General features: G+C 53.0%; 1 protein-coding gene across 1 annotated transcript in view; it reads right to left on the bottom strand.

Annotated features, from left to right (window-relative positions):
- Window positions 1-1,144: 1,144 nt before the first annotated feature.
- The window catches only part of LOC130202284 (kinase D-interacting substrate of 220 kDa B-like), a 57,124-nt gene continuing 39,907 nt past the window's right edge, over window positions 1,145-18,361 (bottom strand). The window contains 8 exon segments of the mRNA XM_056427691.1: window positions 1,145-4,204; window positions 5,012-5,206; window positions 11,082-11,180; window positions 12,433-12,570; window positions 15,433-15,549; window positions 16,086-16,318; window positions 16,407-16,585; window positions 17,471-17,775. Of these exon segments, the coding sequence (XP_056283666.1) occupies window positions 3,089-4,204; window positions 5,012-5,206; window positions 11,082-11,180; window positions 12,433-12,570; window positions 15,433-15,549; window positions 16,086-16,318; window positions 16,407-16,585; window positions 17,471-17,775 (2,382 nt within the window). The 3' untranslated portion in view covers window positions 1,145-3,088.

Here is an 18,361-nt window from a genome sequence, read left to right as displayed (position 1 = left end):
CGGCGAGGGTCCGCTGTGCCTCTTGCACGTTTCCCTGCGGCGGCATGTAAACTCCGGCCAGGATGAATGAAGCGAACTCACGTGGGGAGTAGAAGGGTTTGCAGTGAATGATAACAGATTCCAGGTCCGGCGAACAGTGCTGTAGAATCACCGTTACGTCGTTGCACCAGCCGTTGTTGAGGTAGAAGCAGATTCCTCCACCCTTTGTTTTTCCGGAGAGCTCCGTGTCCCGGTCCGCTCGGAACAGCTGGAAGCCAGCGAGCTGGAGCGCAGAATCTGGTATCGATCCACTTAGCCATGATTCCGTAAAGCACAGGACGGAGGATGAGGAGAAGTCTCTGTCTCTCCCCACCAGCAGCTGGAGTTCGTCCAGTTTGTTGCACAGTGAGCGGACATTGGAGAGAAATATGCCCGGCAGCGCTGTACGAGATCCCCGTTTCCGTAGCCGCACAAGCGCCCCTGAACGTTTCCCTCTCCGACGGCGTCTCACCGCGTGAGCGAAGGTGAGCACACCTTTCACAAAAATGTCCAGTAACTCCACAGAAGTTAAAAACTTTGGAAATAAATCCGCTGGAGTTGTTCCCCTGATGTTCATGAGCTCTTCTCTGGTGAAAGAGCTCCGGGAATCACAGCAGAAAACAGTATTTAAGACGAAGACAACAAAAAACATCGCGCACCAACGCACCGAGGCGGCCGTCCGCGGCGCCATCAGAGTGACCACTAGGGGTCAGCAGTCACAATATAAAGGCTGACCACTAGGGGGCAGCAGTTGCAGTATAAAGGGTGACCACTAGGGGTCAGCAGTTACAATATAAAGGGTGACCACTAGGGGGCAGCAGTCACAATATAAAGAGTGACCACTAGGGATCAGCAGTTATAATATAAAGAGTGACCACTAGGGGTCAGCAGTTATAATGTAAAGAGTGACCACTAGGGGGCAGCAGTCACAATGTAAAGAGTGACCACTAGGGGGCAGCAGTCACAATATAAAGAGTGACCACTAGGGGTCAGCAGTTATAATGTAAAGAGTGACCACTAGGGGGCAGCAGTTATAATGTAAAGAGTGACCACTAGGGATCATCAGTTATAATGTAAAGAGTGACCACTAGGGGGCAGCAGTTACAATAATAAACGAGTCAAAGAATCAATGATCAATATCCAGATTTTATTTCTTTGAATTCACAACAGACGAAGACGATGAAGACGAAGAGCGCTGACAGGTGATCAATTCACTTATTGATTAGTTTTCATGTTGAACGACATTCACTTAAATATTGTGTAATAACATTTTGTTGTTTATTGATCGTTGAATTAATTCATTTTGTATTTCAGAAACAATTCATTGATTGTAAATATTAATTTCTTCCTTCAGAATAAAAGTTTCTGATTTTTATTTTTTTGGCCCAAACTTCAGAATAAAAGCTTCTGATTTTATTTTTTTCGATCCAAACTTATTTATTCATTCCTTTAGCTCAAAGTTTAAATAAAATAATTCTTCTTGAGACTCACAATAAACATCAATAATCAATCATTTCATCTTTATAGTTTTACTTCTTTAGCTTTGTTTCACCAGAGTTAATCTGGACGTTTCACCACCACCACAACAACAACAACAACAACAACATGCAGAGCTTCTACAGAACTTCCCGTTCTTCTGAGAATAATGATCTGAACTACAGGTCCACCAGCAGACACTGCTCCTCCTCCTCTTCCTCCTCCTCCTCCTCTTTAAACCTTTTTAATGACTCATTAGCAGCTTGTAGGTTCTAATATATATTGTATATTCATGTGTCATCTTCAATCTTCTGGATTTATTGAACTTCATCACCAAAAATAAATTTTAGAGATTAAACGAATCTTTACCGCTTGGAGCGTGAACGCACCGTAACGCAACAGAGTGGTACCTCCCTACGCTAATAACACAATTACTATTATCAACTAATATTAATACTGGTGTCTGTCACTTTAAGGTATTACTATTAATACTGGTGTCTGTCACTTTAAGGTATTACTATTAATACTGGTGTCTGTCACTTTAAGGTATTACTATTAATACTGGTGTCTGTCACTTTAAGGTATTACTATTAATACTGGTGTCTGTCACTTTAAGGTATTACTATTAATACTGGTGTCTGTCACTTTAAGGCATTATATTAATACTGGTGTCTGTCACTTTAAGGGAACTAGTCATTCTGGTGTTATTTTAATCGGCCCAGACTATAAACTTCCTGATTGGTTCAGAGGGTTGAGGGGCGGCTCCTGGTGGACCCTCAGTGCTCTTTGTTCACGGGTCACGCCGAGGTCACGATGAAGTCACGATGAAGTTACGAGGTCACAATGTCACGATGAAGTTACGACGTCACGATGAAGTTACGAGGTCACGATGAAGTTACGAGGTCACGATGAAGTCACAATGAAGTTACGAGGTCACGATGAAGTTACGAGGTCACGATGAAGTCACGATGAAGTTACGAGGTCACGATGAAGTTACGAGGTCACGATGTCACGATGAAGTCACGATGAAGTTACGAGGTCACGATGAAGTTACCAGGTCACGATGAAGTTACGAGGTCACGATGAAGTTACCAGGTCACGATGAAGTCACGATGAAGTTACGAGGTCACGATGAAGTTACGAGGTCACGATGATGTCACGATGAAGTTACGATGTCACGATGAAGTTACCAGGTCACGATGAAGTCACGATGAAGTGACGAGGTCACGATGAAGTTACGAGGTCACGATGATGTCACGATGAAGTTACGAGGTCACGATGTCACGATGAAGTTACGAGGTCACGATGTCATGATGAAGTTACGAGGTCACGATGATGTCACGATGAAGTTACGAGGTCACGATGATGTCACGATGAAGTTACGAGGTCACGATGAAGTCACGATGAAGTTACGAGGTCACGATGAAGTTACGAGGTCAGGATGATGTCACGATGAAGTTACGAGGTCATGATGAAGTTACGAGGTCACGATGATGTCACGATGAAGTTACGAGGTCACGATGATGTCACGATGAAGTTACGAGGTCACGATGATGTCACGATGTCGTGACGAGGTCACGGCGGGGTCGCGAGGTCACAGGATGCTCTCCCGCTCCTCACCAAAGGTCACGGTGTCGGAGGACATGCTGCAGACCTCCGGCGGGTCGCCGGGCCTCAGGCCCCTCCTCAGGTGCACCACCCGGACGTTCTCGTTGTTGGGACCGGGCCTGGTGGAGGAGGCGGAGCTCGGGGAGAGGATGACGTCACCGGAGGCGGGGTCGGAAGAGGAGGCGGAGCCCCCTTCCGGGAGGCGTGGCCTGTTGTTGGCGTTGTTGTTGAGCGTGACGCTGCTCGCCGTGCGGTTGAGGTTGAAGGCGGCGGGCCAGCTGTCCTCGGGGCTGCTGGCCAGCAGGCTGCAGCGGTCCTCGGAGCAGATGGACATGCGGGCCGCCGCCGCCGGCTCCCGCGGGCCGCCGAGGCCGCTGGGTAATCCGCGCTTCCTGGCCGGGTCGTCCTCGTCCAGCTCGATGAGGTCGGCCCTCTCCGGCTGGGACAGCTCCGCCTCCTCGTCCTGCAGCGAGTGATTGGGCGAGCTCTCGTTGGACCGCACGCCGGAGTCCGACGAGTCCTTCTTGTCCAGCGTGGCGTCCGACAGGAAGTCCTTCCCCTTCAGCGCCAGCGAGCCGGCGGCGGGCCGGCGGTCGGCGGGCGGCGTGCCGTCCTTCAGCAGCGGCGCGTTGTCGGACTCCTCCGACTCCTCGTCATCGCTGGTGAGCTTCTGGTAGCGCAGGCCGCCGCCGGCCTTGGGCTTGGGGTCGGCGGCGCCCGGGAACAAGGCCCTGCGGGTCAGCGGCGCCCTGGAGGCCCCGTGGTCGCACTTCTCGTCCTCCTCGGTGATGGGGTCCAGGGCGTCGGCGCCGGAGGCGAAGTCGGCGTTGTCCGGCGCCGGTTTGCCGTTCCTCTTGGCGAAGGACTTGCGTCCGTCCGGCTCGCCGCCGTCTCTGCTCTTGTCCTCCGGCGTCATGAACTGACCCGGCGTCGGCTGGACGGGCCGCTCGCCGCCGCCCGTCTCCACCTGCGCCATCTGGGCGACGTACTCCTGGTACGCGCCGCGGTACTCGTCCTGCTGCCGGTCCGTCAGCCGGGCGATGTCATTGGACGAGTCCTGGGAGTTCAGGCTGCTCATGCTGGCGGTGCGCTGAGCGCCGCCCTGAGGACAGAAGAGGAACTTCACCCACCGGCCACAACAAGGACAAATAAAATAACACAAATTAAAATAGGGTGAGGTCAGGTGACCCCGAGGGTGAGGTGACCCCGAGGGTGAGGTCAGGTGACCCTGAGGGTGAGGTCAGGTGACCCTGAGGGTGAGGTGAGGTCAGGTGACCCTGAGGATGAGATCAGGTCAGGTGAGCCTGAGGGTGAGGTGACCCTGAGGGTGAGGTCAGGTGACCCTGAGGGTGAGGTGAGATCAGGTGACCCTGAGGATGAGGTCAGGTGACCCTGAGGGTGAGGTGAGGTCAGGTGACCCTGAGGATGAGGTCAGGTCAGGTGAGCCTGAGGGTGAGGTGACCCTGAGGGTGAGGTGAGGTCAGGTGACCCTGAGGGTGAGGTCAGGTGACCCTGAGGGTGAGGTGAGGTCAGGTGACCCTGAGGATGAGGTGACCCTGAGGGTGAGGTGAGGTCAGGTGACCCTGAGGATGAGGTCAGGTGACCCTGAGGGTGAGGTGAGGTCAGGTGACCCTGAGGGTGAGGTGAGGTCAGGTGACCCTGAGGATGAGGTGACCCTGAGGGTGAGGTGAGGTCAGGTGACCCTGAGGATGAGGTCAGGTGACCCTGAGGGTGAGGTGAGGTCAGGTGACCCTGAGGGTGAGGTGAGGTCAGGTGACCCTGAGGATGAGGTGACCCTGAGGGTGAGGTGAGGTCAGGTGACCCTGAGGATGAGGTCAGGTGACCCTGAGGGTGAGGTGAGGTCAGGTGACCCTGAGGGTGAGGTCAGGTGACCCTGAGGGTTACCTACCATCCAGCTCAGGCCTGGCCTCGGGGCGTCGTCCAGGCCCCCCAGGGTGCTCAGCTCCTCAAAGCTCATGTTGAAGTTGTACATCGGCGCCGCCGCCCGCTGCCCCGCCTCGCTGGCCCCGCCCCCCACGCTGCCTTGCTCACTGGCAGCTTCCTCCTGCAGCACCTGACTCTCTATGTGACGCAGGTCCAGAACCTGAAGGAGACGACAGCGTTACACACGATATACTTCATAACACATACATATATATATATGTTATATACATATACATATATAATATACATATATATATATGTTATATACATATATATATATGTGTATACATAACATATACACATATACATATATACATATACACATATATACATATACAGGACTGTCTCAGAAAATTAGAATATTGTGATAAAGTTCTTTATTTTCTGGGGCAGCTTTAGCTCAGTGGGGTAAGAGGGCCGTCCTGCAACCGCAAGGTCGTGGGTTCGATCCCCGCTCTCCCCATTAGTTGCAAGTCGAAGTGTCCTTGAGCAAGGCACTGAACCCCCAGTTGCTTCCCGGGCGCTTCACCGCAGCCCACTGCTCCTTAATAACTAAGGATGGGTTAAATGCAGAGAACTAATTTCCCCTTGGGGATTAATAAAAGTGTATATTCTATTCTATTCTAATGCAATTAAAAAAACAAAAATGTCATGCATTCTGGATTCATTACAAATCAACTGAAATATTGCAAGCCTTTTATTCTTTTAATATTGCTGATTATGGCTTACAGCTTAAGAAAACTCAAATATCCTATCTCTAAATATTAGAATATCATGAAAAAGTATACTAGTAGGGTATTAAACAAATCACTTGAATCGTCTAATTAACTCGAAACACCTGGAAACACATTTTCAAATGTTTGATTTTGTTTTGCTGTTATAAATCTTTTTTTTTACTTGGTCTGAGGAAATATTCAAATTTTATGAGATAGGATTTTAGAGTTTTCTTAAGCTGTAAGCCATAATCAGCAATATTAAAAGGCTTGCAATATTTCAGTTGATTTGTAATGAATCCAGAATGCATGACATTTTTGTTTTTTTAATTGCATTACAGAAAATAAAGAACTTTATCACAATATTCTAATTTTCTGAGACAGTCCTGTATGTATATACAAAAATATATATATACACATATATACATATATATATGTATATACATATATATATATATATACACATATATACATATACATACACTACCGTTCAAAAGTTTGGGATCACCCAGACAATTTCGTGTTTTCCATGAAAACTCACTTTTATTTATCAAATGAGTTGCAAAATGTATAGAAAATATAGTCAAGACATTGACAAGGTTAGAAATAATGATGTTTATTTGAAGTATTAATTTTTTTCTTCAAACTTTGCTTTCGTCAAAGAATGGTCCTTTTGCAGCAATTCCAGCATTGCAGACCTTTGGCATTCTAGCTGTTAATTTGTTGAGGTAATCTGTTGAAATGTCACCCCACGCTTCCTGAAGCACCTCCACCAGTTGGATTGGCTTGATGGGCACTTCTTGAGGACCATACGGTCAAGCTGCTCCCACAACAGCTCAATGGTTGAGATCTGGTGACTGGCCACTCCATTACAGACAGCAAGCTGCCTGCTTCTTCCCTCAATAGTTCTTCACAATGTGGAGGTGTGCTTTGGGTCATTGTCCTGTTGGAGGAGGACATTGGCTCCAATCAAGCGCTGCCCACAGGGTATGGCATGGCGTTGCAAAATGGAGTGATAGCCTTCCTTATTTAAAATCCCTTTGACCTGGTACAAAGCTCCCACTTTCCCAGCACCAAAGCAGCCCCAGACCATCACATTACTCCACCATGCTTGACAGATGGTGTCAGGCACTCTTCCAGCATCTTTTCACCTGTTCTGCGTCTCACAAATGTTCTTCTGTGTGATCCAAACACCTCAAACTTGGATTCATCTGTCCAGAACACCTTTTTCCAATCTTCCTCTGTCCAATGCCTGTGTTCTTTTGCCCATACCAATCTTTTCTTTTGATTGGCCAGTCTCAGATATGGCTTTTTCTTTGCCACCCTGCCTAGAAGGCCAGCATCCCGGAGTCGCCTCTTCACTGTCGACGTTGACACTGGCGTTTTGCGGGTACCATTTAAAGAAGCTGCCAGTTGAGGACCTGTGAGGCGTCTATTTCTCAAACTAGAGACTCTAATGTACTTGTCTTCTTGCTGAGTTGTGCACGGGGCCTCCCACTTCTCTTTCTGCTCTGGTTAGAGCCCGTTGGTGCTGTTCTCTGAAGGGAGTAGTACACAAGCTGTAGGACATTTTCAGTTTCTTTGCAATTTCTCGCATGGAATAGCCTTCATTTCTAAGAATAAGTATAGACTGGCGAGTTTCACAGGAAACTTCTTTTTTTCTGGCCATTTTGAGAGTTATCGAACCCACAAATGTGATGCTCCAGATAATCAACTAGCTCAAAGGAAGGCCAGTTCTATTTCATCCTTCCTGACCGCCAGAGGCGGTGCTTAGCACTGGATTTCTTCCGTCTCGAGCTTACGCAGGTCGAGTCTTAATGACAACAAAGTCACATGTGACCTCGGATGACCCGCCCACTGGGTATAAATTCCGGTGTCATCCCGAGATCAGTCCTTTTTCATCTTCTCGCAAACGCAGGCTAACGGAATCTCTAAGTTAGCATCAGCAAAAAAGCTGAAGTTGTACAGAGGTTTGTCTAAAGCTCGTCGCGTGAAACCTTGTGACCAACTGGTCGGAGTTGCGATCCCTCGCCCTCCAGAGGCTGCGACAAGCTTCCCCTCGGTGGGGGAAGACGGTGCGTTTTCTTACGGCTGACTATCGAGTCGGGCCGGAGAACGCAGCAGGTCTACCTTCGTTCCTCACCAGGACCTCCATCGCGAAGCGTCAATCGGGTGAGAGCGTTCCAATTGTTATCAATGGTTGCAGTTCACAGTAGCAGAGCGCGCTCGCTGTTGCTGACTGTGTGCTAACGGGAGTGTCTCCGCTCGGCGCCGCAGGCTGCGACGCGGGCGTGACCAGCTCTCTGTAGCGACTTGGATAGCGTGCGCGCTGACGCCAGTGGCATCGCCGCCGGGCAGAGTTAGCAGAGTGCCTAAGTAGGCAACTCGGGCTAACGGAAGCCACGCTAATTCCAACAGCTGCCTCCGGTCCTACAGGACCCGGGTCACAGTAGCGGAGTGCTACTGCTGCGACCCCCAGCCGCTACAGCTACCGTGCTAGTGAGGTCCACGCTCTACCCTCATTAGACGGACTGTATTCGACCCGTTCAGCGGGACCCGGGCCACAGTAGCGGAAGACAGGGTCCCTCCAGAGCCATGGCTAAATTTAGCCCTGCTGACTGTAGGACCTGCATGACCCCTCTCCAGCTCGAGGATGGCCATGACCTTTGCCCCTCTTGCCTTGGCCTCGAGCACCTGAGGGAGGGCCTCTCAGAAAATGCGTGCATGAACTGCGGCATTATGCCATACGCGGTAAGGGCCGCAAGACTGGCAGACTTGGAACACCTGAGCGGCAGGCTTGACCTCTCTCCGTCAAGCCAGCCAGACCCGTCCCAACCGAGCCATTACAAGCGCCGGCTTTCGGTCTCTGCGGACGCTTCCCCCAAGAGGGCTAAGACCGCCACGCTAGCTTCTAGCATAGAGCTGATGGCTGCGGAGCTGGCGCAGATGAAGGCCCTTCTCCGGGCCCTCCACCCGAGTGCGGTGGAAACTGAAGCATCAGATCCACCCGCGGCCGAGCAGTTCTCGGAGGAGGACGTTATCTCGGTGGCGGCATCCGCCAACCTCTTCACAGAGTACAGTGACGGGCGGGGCACCCAGGCTTCCAGGCCAGGTTCTCACCTCTCAGTCCAGAGTCGGTCGGAGGGTGGAGAGGACGGCTCCATCGGGTCCGTCATGCGCATGGCCCTGGCACGCCTTCAGCTGGATATACAGCAGCCCAAACCCCCACAGGTTAGTGCGTTCTTCAGGCGCACTTCCGTCCCCGCCGCCTTCTCTGTTCCTCCCTCCGAAGATTATCTGAGGGAGTTACACGCATGCTGGAGAGACACCGGTGCTCATTCCCGGCCTTCGACCGAGGGACGAACCCTGGCGTCCATGTAGGACGCGGCAAAATATGGTCTTGAGCGCATGCCAGCCATTGAGCCAACTATTGCGTCCCTCAAAGTTTCCCCGGAGGAGACTCTAAGACCGGAGGCCAGGTGCCCTCGGCCCCAGTGTCGGGCCACGGACGAACTGCTTTCCCAGGCCTACAACACGGCAGCCCGCATGGGCCGTATCGGTAACTCCCTCTCCCATCTCATGCTTGCCCTCTAGGAGTCTCTACAGCAGGAGACTCCCGACGCCTCCTCTATCAGCCTCAGTGATGCGTCACTGCAGGCGTTTGGCCTCATGTCGAGGGAGCTCGGGCGCCTGATGTCCACCCTGGTACAGACCCGCCGCCAGGTTTGGCTGTCACAGTCACACCTGTCGGAGACCTGTAGAAGGACCCTCCGCACTGTCCCAGTCGAGCCCGGGGAGATGTTCGGCTCGGCCGCGCTCCAGGCGCTCCAGCGAACTGTGCAAGCCGGTCAGACCAGGCAGCAGTTCGCTGATCTTCGCCGTGCCATGCCCCCACCCCGACGGGCATCCAGGGGCCCCACGCCGGCCCCCAGAGACCATTTTCAGCCCCGCGCTCGCCTTAATAGTCAGCACAGGCCTCAGCACCCCGCTGGGAGGCCAACCCACTCACAACGTGAAGTTTCCGGCGGACTCCCCAGACGGTTTCCAAACCCAGGGATTAACAGCCACCCCCCCACAGCCACTAGAGGCAGGAGATGAAGTCTCCGGGCCGGCCGTTGGTTTTTTCTCCCAGCAGCAGATCTACTACTGGGCAGCTCATGCCCCAGACCCATGGGTGGTGTCCACCCTAACTCAGGGCTACAAGCTCCAATTCCGACGCCGGCCCCCAGCCTCCGGCCGGGTCAGGGTAACTACCATCGCCGACCCGGCAAAAGTCTTAGCCTTGAGCCAGGAACTTGCCAAACTCCTGGCCAAGGGCGCAATCGAGGCGGTGGACCCCCTGTCACAGCCCAGGGGGTTTTATTCAACCTACTTCCTCGTAAGGAAGAAAGAGGGCGGACTCCGCCCAATCCTAGATCTGAGGGGACTCAACAAGTTCCTGAAGGTCTTGCCATTCTACATGCTCAGCACGGCAGACATCCTTCGTACCGTCTCCAGAGGGGACTGGTTCACGTCGGTCGACTTGAAGGATGCCTATTTTCATGTCCCCATTGTGCCTCGTCACAGACAGTTCCTTCGTTTCGCCTTTCAAGGCCGTTATTTTCAGTTCAGGGTGCTTCCATTCGGACTCTCCCTTTCCCCACGTGTGTTCACACGATGTGTTGCGGCTGCCCTTTCCCCCCTGCAGTTGCAGGGCATGAAGGTCTTAAAAAGTAGAATGGGAGCCAGAGCCTTTAGTTATCAAGCTCCTCTTTTATGGAACTAGCTTCCACCTTCAGTCCGGGAGGCAGACACAGGTGTCATGTGACAGGTGACAGGTGACATGTGACCAGGTGACATAGGACATGTGACATGTGACAGGTGACATGTGACATGTGACAGGTGACAGGTGACATGTGACATGTGACAGGTGACATGAGACAGGTGTCAGGTGACATGAGACATGTGTCATGTGACAGGTGACATGTGACAGGTGGCAGGTGACATGTGACAGGTGGCAGGTGACATGTGACAGGTGTCATGTGACAGGTGACATGAGACAGGTGTCATGTGACAGGTGACATGTGACAGGTGACATGTGACCAGGTGACATGTGACATGTGACATGTGACCAGGTGACATGTGACTGGTGACAGGTGACAGGTGACATGTGACAGGTGACAGGTGACATGTGACCAGGTGACATGTGACAGGTGACAGGTGGCAGGTGACAGGTGACATGTGACCAGGTGACATGTGACAGGTGACATGTGACAGGTGACATGTGACCAGGTGACATGTGACAGGTGACATGTGACAGGTGACATGTGACAGGTGACTCACTGTGGCTCTGAACAGCTGCCAGTCCCCAAAGTTCATGCTCATCTCTCTCTTCAGCTCGTCGATGTCACACTGAGACAGAACTCTGCCGTTCACGTTGGCCTGGAACCAGAGGACAGGAGTAAGGACACAAGGACACGAGGACAGGAGAACACAAGGACACGAGGACAGGAGAACACAAGGACACGACAGGAGGACACAAGGACACGACAGGAGGACACGACAGGAGGACACAAGGACAGGAGGACACGACAGGAGGACACGACAGGACACAAGGACAGGAGGACACGACAGGAGGACACAAGAACAGGAGGACACGACAGGAGGACACAAGGACACGACAGGACACAAGGACAGGAGGACACGACAGGAGGACACAAGAACAGGAGGACACGACAGGAGGACACAAGGACACGAGGACACGACAGGAGGACACAAGAACACGAGGACACGACAGGAGGACACAAGGACACGACAGGAGGACACGAGGACACGAGGACAGGAGGACACAAGGACAGGAGGACACGACAGGAGGACACGAGGACAGGAGGACACAAGGACAGGAGGACACGACAGGAGGACACGAGGACACGAGGACACGACAGGAGGACACGAGGACACAAGGACAGGAGGACACGACAGGAGGACACGAGGACACGACAGGAGGACAGGAGGACACGACAGGAGGACACGAGGACACGAGGACAGGAGGACACAAGGACAGGAGGACACGACAGGAGGACACAAGGACACGAGGACACGACAGGAGGACACAAGGACACGACAGGAGGACACAAGGACAGGAGGACACGACAGGAGGACACGAGGACAGGAGGACACAAGGACAGGAGGACACGACAGGAGGACACAAGGACAGGAGGACACGACAGGAGGACACAAGGACAGGAGGACACAAGGACAGGAGGACACAAGGACACGACAGGAGGACACAAGGACAGGAGGACACAAGGACACGACAGGAGGACACAAGAACAGGAGGACACGACAGGAGGACACAAGGACAGGAGGACACGACAGGAGGACACAAGGACACGACAGGAGGACACAAGGACAGGAGGACACAAGGACAGGAGGACACAAGGACACGACAGGAGGACACGACAGGAGGACATGACAGGAGGACACGACAGGAGGACACAAGGACAGAGGACACGACAGGAGGACACAAGGACAGGAGGACACGACAGGAGGACACAAGGACAGGAGGACACAAGGTAACGAGGACAAAAGTATACAAAGACAAGAGGTCACGAGGACACAAAGACAGATGGACACAAGGACACAAAGACAAGAGGACACGAGGACGCCATGACCACGCTGAGGCCACGCCCACCTTCCTGATGGTGGCGCCGTACTGAGCCGCCACGCTCTGGTCGATGCCGTCGATCTGCTGCACGCGCTCACAGACGGCCTCCGTCGTCATGGCGCTGAGGAGAAGGGGCGGAGCCACGGACGCCACGGACGCCGGACCCTAAACGAGACGAACCGCTTCATAAGACAACGGCTCCACTGAGGCTGCAGGACAAGGTGCATGCTGGGAGTTGTAGTGAGATCAGGCAGAGAAGGAAGGTAGGAAGAAGAAAGGAAGGGAAGGAAAGAAGGGAGAGAGAGGGAAGGAAGAGAGGGAAGGTATGAAGGAAGAGAGGGAAGGAAGAAAGAGAGGGAAGGTAGGAAGGAAGAGAGGGAAGGAAGAAAGAGAGGGAAGAGAGGGAAGGAAGGAAGAAAGAGAGGGAAGAAAGGAAGGAAGAGAGGGAAGGAAGGAAGAAAGAGAGGGAAGAAAGGAAGAAAGAGAGGGAAGGTATGAAGGAAGAAAGAGAGGGAAGGTATGAAGGAAGAGAGGGAAGGAAGGAAGAAAGAGAGGGAAGGTAGGAAGGAAGAGAGGGAAGGAAGGAAGGAAGAGAGGGAAGGAACGAAGAAAGAGAGTGAAAGTAGGAAGGAAGAGAGGGAAGGAAGGAAGAAAGAGAGGGAAGGTATGAAGGAAGAAAGAGAGGGAAGGTATGAAGGAAGAGGGAAGGAAGGAAGAAAGAGAGGGAAGGTAGGAAGGAAGAGAGGGAAGGAAGGAAGAAAGAGAGGGAAGGTAGGAAGGAAGAGAGGGAAGGAAGGAAGAAAGAGAGGGAAGGTATGAAGGAAGAGAGGGAAGGAAGAGAGAGAGAGAGAGACAGAGAGAGAGAGAGAGAGAGAGAGACAGAGAGAGAGAGAGAGACAGAGAGAGAGAGACAGAGAGAGAGACAGAGAGAGAGAGAGAGAGAGACAGAGAGAGACAGAGAGAGAGACAGAGAGAGAGACAGAGAGAGAGAGAGAGAGAGAGAGAGAGAGAGAGAGAGAGAGAGAGAGAGAGAGAGAGAGAGAGACAGAGAGAGAGAGAGAGAGAGAGAGAGACAGAGAGAGAGAGACAGAGAGAGACAGAGAGAGAGAGAGAGAGACAGAGAGAGAGAGAGAGACAGAGAGAGAGAGAGAGAGAGACAGAGAGAGACAGAGAGAGAGAGAGAGAGAGAGAGAGAGAGAGAGACAGAGAGAGAGAGAGACAGAGAGAGAGAGAGAGAGAGAGAGAGAGAGAGACAGAGAGAGAGAGAGAGAGAGAGAGAGAGAGAGACAGAGAGAGAGAGACAGAGAGAGAGAGAGAGAGACAGAGAGAGAGAGAGAGAGAGAGACAGAGAGAGACAGAGAGAGAGAGACAGAGAGAGAGAGACAGAGAGAGACAGAGAGACAGAGAGAGACAGAGAGAGAGAGAGAGAGAGAGAGAGAGAGAGACAGAGAGACAGAGAGAGAGAGACAGAGAGAGAGAGAGAGACAGAGAGAGAGAGAGAGAGAGAGAGAGAGACAGAGAGAGAGAGAGAGAGAGAGAGAGAGAGAGAGACAGAGAGAGAGAGAGAGAGACAGAGAGAGAGAGAGAGAGACAGAGAGAGAGAGAGAGACAGAGAGAGAGAGAGAGACAGAGAGAGAGAGAGAGACAGAGAGAGAGAGAGACAGAGAGAGAGAGAGAGAGACAGAGAGAGAGAGACAGAGACAGAGAGAGAGAGAGAGAGAGAGAGAGAGAGAGACAGAGAGAGAGAGAGAGAGAGAGAGAGAGAGAGAGACAGAGAGAGAGAGAGAGAGAGAGACAGAGAGAGAGAGAGACAGAGAGAGAGAGAGAGACAGAGAGAGAGAGAGAGAGAGAGACAGAGAGAGAGAGAGAGAGAGAGAGAGAGAGAGAGAGAGAGAGACAGAGAGAGAGAGAGACAGAGAGAGAGAGAGAGAGAGAGAGAGACAGAGAGACAGAGAGAGAGAGAGACAGAGAGAGAGACAGAGAGAGAGAGAGACAGAGAGAGACAGAGAGAGAGACAGACAGAGAGAGAGAGAGACAGAGAGAGAGACAGAGAGAGAGAGAGAGACAGAAAGGTGAGCAATGAAACATTTGGACAAATCAACCGTCAGAATAAAAGCCATAAACCACAGAAGAAGAACAAAGAAGCAGAGGATGCTGGGAAGGATTCAAATGATGAACGAGTCACTTTACAGAGTCCTTCCTAACGAGTCCTTCCTAATGAGTCCTCCTTAACGAGTCCTCCTTAACGAGTCCTTCCTAACGAGTCCTCCTTAATGAGTCCTCCTTAACGAGTCCTTCCTAACGAGTCTTTCCTAATGAGTCCTCCTTAACGAGTCCTCCTTAACGAGTCCTTCCTAACGAGTCCTCCTTAACGAGTCCTTCCTAATGAGTCCTCCTTAACGAGTCCTTCCTATCGAGTCCTTCTTAATGAGTCCTCCTTAACGAGTCCTTCCTAACGAGTCTTTCCTAATGAGTCCTCCTTAACGAGTCCTCCTTAACGAGTCCTTCCTAACGAGTCCTCCTTAACGAGTCCTCCTTAACGAGTCCTTCCTAACGAGTCCTCCTTAACGAGTCCTTCCTAACGAGTCCTCCTTAACGAGTCCTTCCTATCGAGTCCTTCCTAATGAGTCCTCCTTAACGAGTCCTCCTTAACGAGTCCTTCCTATCGAGTCCTTCCTAACGAGTCCTCCTTAACGAGTCCTTCCTATCGAGTCCTCCTTAACGAGTCCTTCCTAACGAGTCCTCCTTAACGAGTCCTTCCTAACGAGTCCTCCTTAACGAGTCCTTCCTATCGAGTCCTCCTTAACGAGTCCTTCCTAACGAGTCCTCCTTAACGAGTCCTTCCTAACGAGTCCTCCTTAACGAGTCCTTCCTATCGAGTCCTCCTTAACGAGTCCTTCCTATCGAGTCCTTCCTATCGAGTCCTTCCTAACGAGTCCTCCTTAACGAGTCCTTCCTAACGAGTCCTTCCTATCGAGTCCTCCTTAACGAGTCCCTCCGGGTCCTGGGGAGGGGCGTGGTACTCACAGCGGCGGCGTCCCGGCTGAAGCAGCCTGTGGGTGGAGGGCGTGGGTGGAGGTGTGATGGGCAGGTGGAGGCCATGAGAGGGCGAGGCGGCTGGTAAAGGTGATGGGGGAAATATGGCTGGGGGGGGTAATAATCAAAATAACTAAAAAACAAACAACAAATAAAAAAATGATAATCTCAGCCGGCTTCATGCCCCGCCCCCATTATTGATCAGGGTGATTGATGGCCCCGCCCCCATTATTGATCAGGGTGATTGATGGCCCCGGCCCCATTATTGATCAGGGGTGATTGATGGCTCCGCCCCCATTATTGATCAGGGTGATTGATGGCCCCGCCCCCATTATTGACCAGGGTGATTGATGGCTCCGCCCCCATTATTGATCAGGGTGATTGATGGCCCGTCCCCATTATTGATCAGGGTGATTGATGGCCCCGCCCCCATTATTGATCAGGGTGATTGATGGCCCCGCCCCCATTATTGATCAGGGTGATTGAACCAGACGCTGAAGCACAGACAGAAACACAGAAGGAGGAGAACCTGGTGACATCACGGCTTTACCTTCCCCTCAACCAATCAGGTGAGGGGAGGCGGGACCCTGCTCTGGACCTGCCAGTCAGTGACAGCAGCAGGTGTGGGCAGAGCCTGGACTCACCCTGTTGTAGAAGGGGTGCTGCGGCCCGGCCAGGCCGCTGTAGTAGCTGCTGTGCGGCGTCGGAGAGACTCCGCCCCCAAGCGGAGGGATGAACTGGCCGAAGGAGGCGGAGGGAGAGCAGGCCGACGACACCTGGCTGTACATGGAGACGGGGCGGGGCGGGGCCTCCTGCAGGGGGGCGGGGGGGTACGGGGCCACGCCCACATTCATCTGATCCCGGGCAGCACGCACATCTGGACCAGAGAGAGAAGATCTGGATCAGAGAGATCATCTGGACCAGAACATCTGGAACAGAGAGAACATGTGGCCCCGGAGCAGCACCTGCGATGACGTCCCTCAGCTTGGGGTCCAGGTTGACGGTGCAGGGCAGGAAGGTCCTCACGTCCCTCACTGTGAGGACGGACGGCCTGGAGGACAGGAACACCTCCAGGGAGCGCGCATCACCATCGATCTCCAGCAGGGGCTCCACGTCTTTGGTGGTCGGGACGCTCCTCGACACCCTGAGAGGAGGAGGAAGAAGAGGAGGGGGAGGAGGAGGAGGAGAAGGAGAAGGAAGAAGAAGAGGAGGAGGAGGAAGAGGAGAAGGAGGAGGAGAAGGAAGAAGAGGAGGAGGAGGAGGAAGAAGAGGAGGAGGAGGAGGAGGAGAAGGAAGAAGGAGGAAGAGGAGAAGGAGGAGGAAGAAGAAGAGGAGGAGGAGGAAGAGGAGAAGGAGGAGGAGAAGGAAGAAGAGGAGGAGGAGGAGGAGAAGGAGGAAGAAGAGGAGGAGGAGGAGGAGGAGAAGGAAGAAGGAGGAAGAGGAGAAGGAGGAGGAGAAGGAAGAAGAGGAGGAGGAGGAAGAGGAGAAGGAAGAAGAGGAGGAGGAGGAGGAGAAGGAGGAGGAAGAAGAGGAGGAGGAGGAAGGAGAGGAGGAGGAGGAAGAGGAGGAGAAGGAAGAAGGAGGAAGAGGAGAAGGAGGAGGAGGAGAAGGAAGAAGAGGAGGAGGAGGAAGAATAAGAGGAGGAGGAGGAAGGAGAGGAGGAGGAGGGAGAGGAGGAGGAAGAAGAGGAGGAGGAGGAGGAGGAGGAGGAGGAGGAGGAGAAGGAAGAAGAGGAGGAGGAGGAAGAGAAGGAAGAAGAGGAGGAGGAGGAAGAGGAGAAGGAAGAAGAGGAGGAGGAGGGAGAGGAGGAGGAAGGAGAGGAGGAGGAGGAGGAATAGGAGAAGGAAGAAGAGGAGGAGGAAGAAGAAGAAGAAAAAGAGAAGGAAGAAGAGGAGGAGGAGGAGAAGGAAGAAGAGGAGGAGGAAGAGGAGAAGGAGGAAGAAGAGGAGGAGGAAGAGGAGGAAGAAGAGGAAGAAGTCAGTGAAGAGGCCGGTCTCTGGGGAGCGTGGGTGGAGGCGTGACCTCTGACCTCTCGTAGACGCTCTTGAGCGTGGCGTGCTCGGGGACGTCCATGTCCTCCAGGAAGAGGAGGATCCAGGAGGTGCGGTAGGGCCACTGCTCCGTCAGGTGGATCCAGGCCGCCAGGCGGTCCCAGCTGAAGGCGATCTGATTGGCTCTCAGCAGGCGGCCCGTCACCGACACGATGTTCAGCAGCCGCCGCAGCGCCTGAGGCCCGACGTCGCCGAGCCACGCCTCGGCCACCAGCAGCCGGGACACGTCCACCGGCAGCTGGCGGCTCGCGGAGCGCGGCACCGCCCGCCTCCTGGAGGGGTCCTGGGGTCACAGGAGGTCACAGGAGGTACAGGAGGTCACAGGAGGTACAGGAGGTCATAGGAGGTCACAGGAGGTACAGGAGGTCTCATGAGGTCACAGGACGTCACATGAGGTCACAGGAGGTCATAGGAGGTCACATGAGGTCACAGGAGGTCACAGGAGGTACAGGAGATCATAGGAGGTCATAGGTCTCATGAGGTCACATGAGGTACAGGAGGTCATAGGAGGTCACAGGAGGTCTCATGAGGTCACATGAGGTCACAGGACGTCACATGAGGTCACATGAGGTCACAGGAGGTCACAGGAGATCATAGGAGGTCATAGGAGGTCTCATGAGGTCACATGAGGTACAGGAGGTCATAGAAGGTCACAGGAGGTCACAGGAGGTACAGGAGGTCTCATGAGGTCACAGGACGTCACATGAGGTCACAGGAGGTCATAGGAGGTCACATGAGGTCACAGGTCACATGAGGTCACAGGAGGTACAGGAGGTCATAGGAGGTCACATAAGGTCACAGGTCACATGAGGTCACAGGAGGTACAGGAGATCATAGGAGGTCATAGGTCTCATGAGGTCACATGAGGT

Source organism: Pseudoliparis swirei, chromosome 12 (assembly GCF_029220125.1).
Source record: "Pseudoliparis swirei isolate HS2019 ecotype Mariana Trench chromosome 12, NWPU_hadal_v1, whole genome shotgun sequence".
NCBI classification, from domain to species: domain Eukaryota; kingdom Metazoa; phylum Chordata; class Actinopteri; order Perciformes; family Liparidae; genus Pseudoliparis; species Pseudoliparis swirei.
This window is presented reverse-complemented; position numbering and strand designations above follow the sequence as displayed.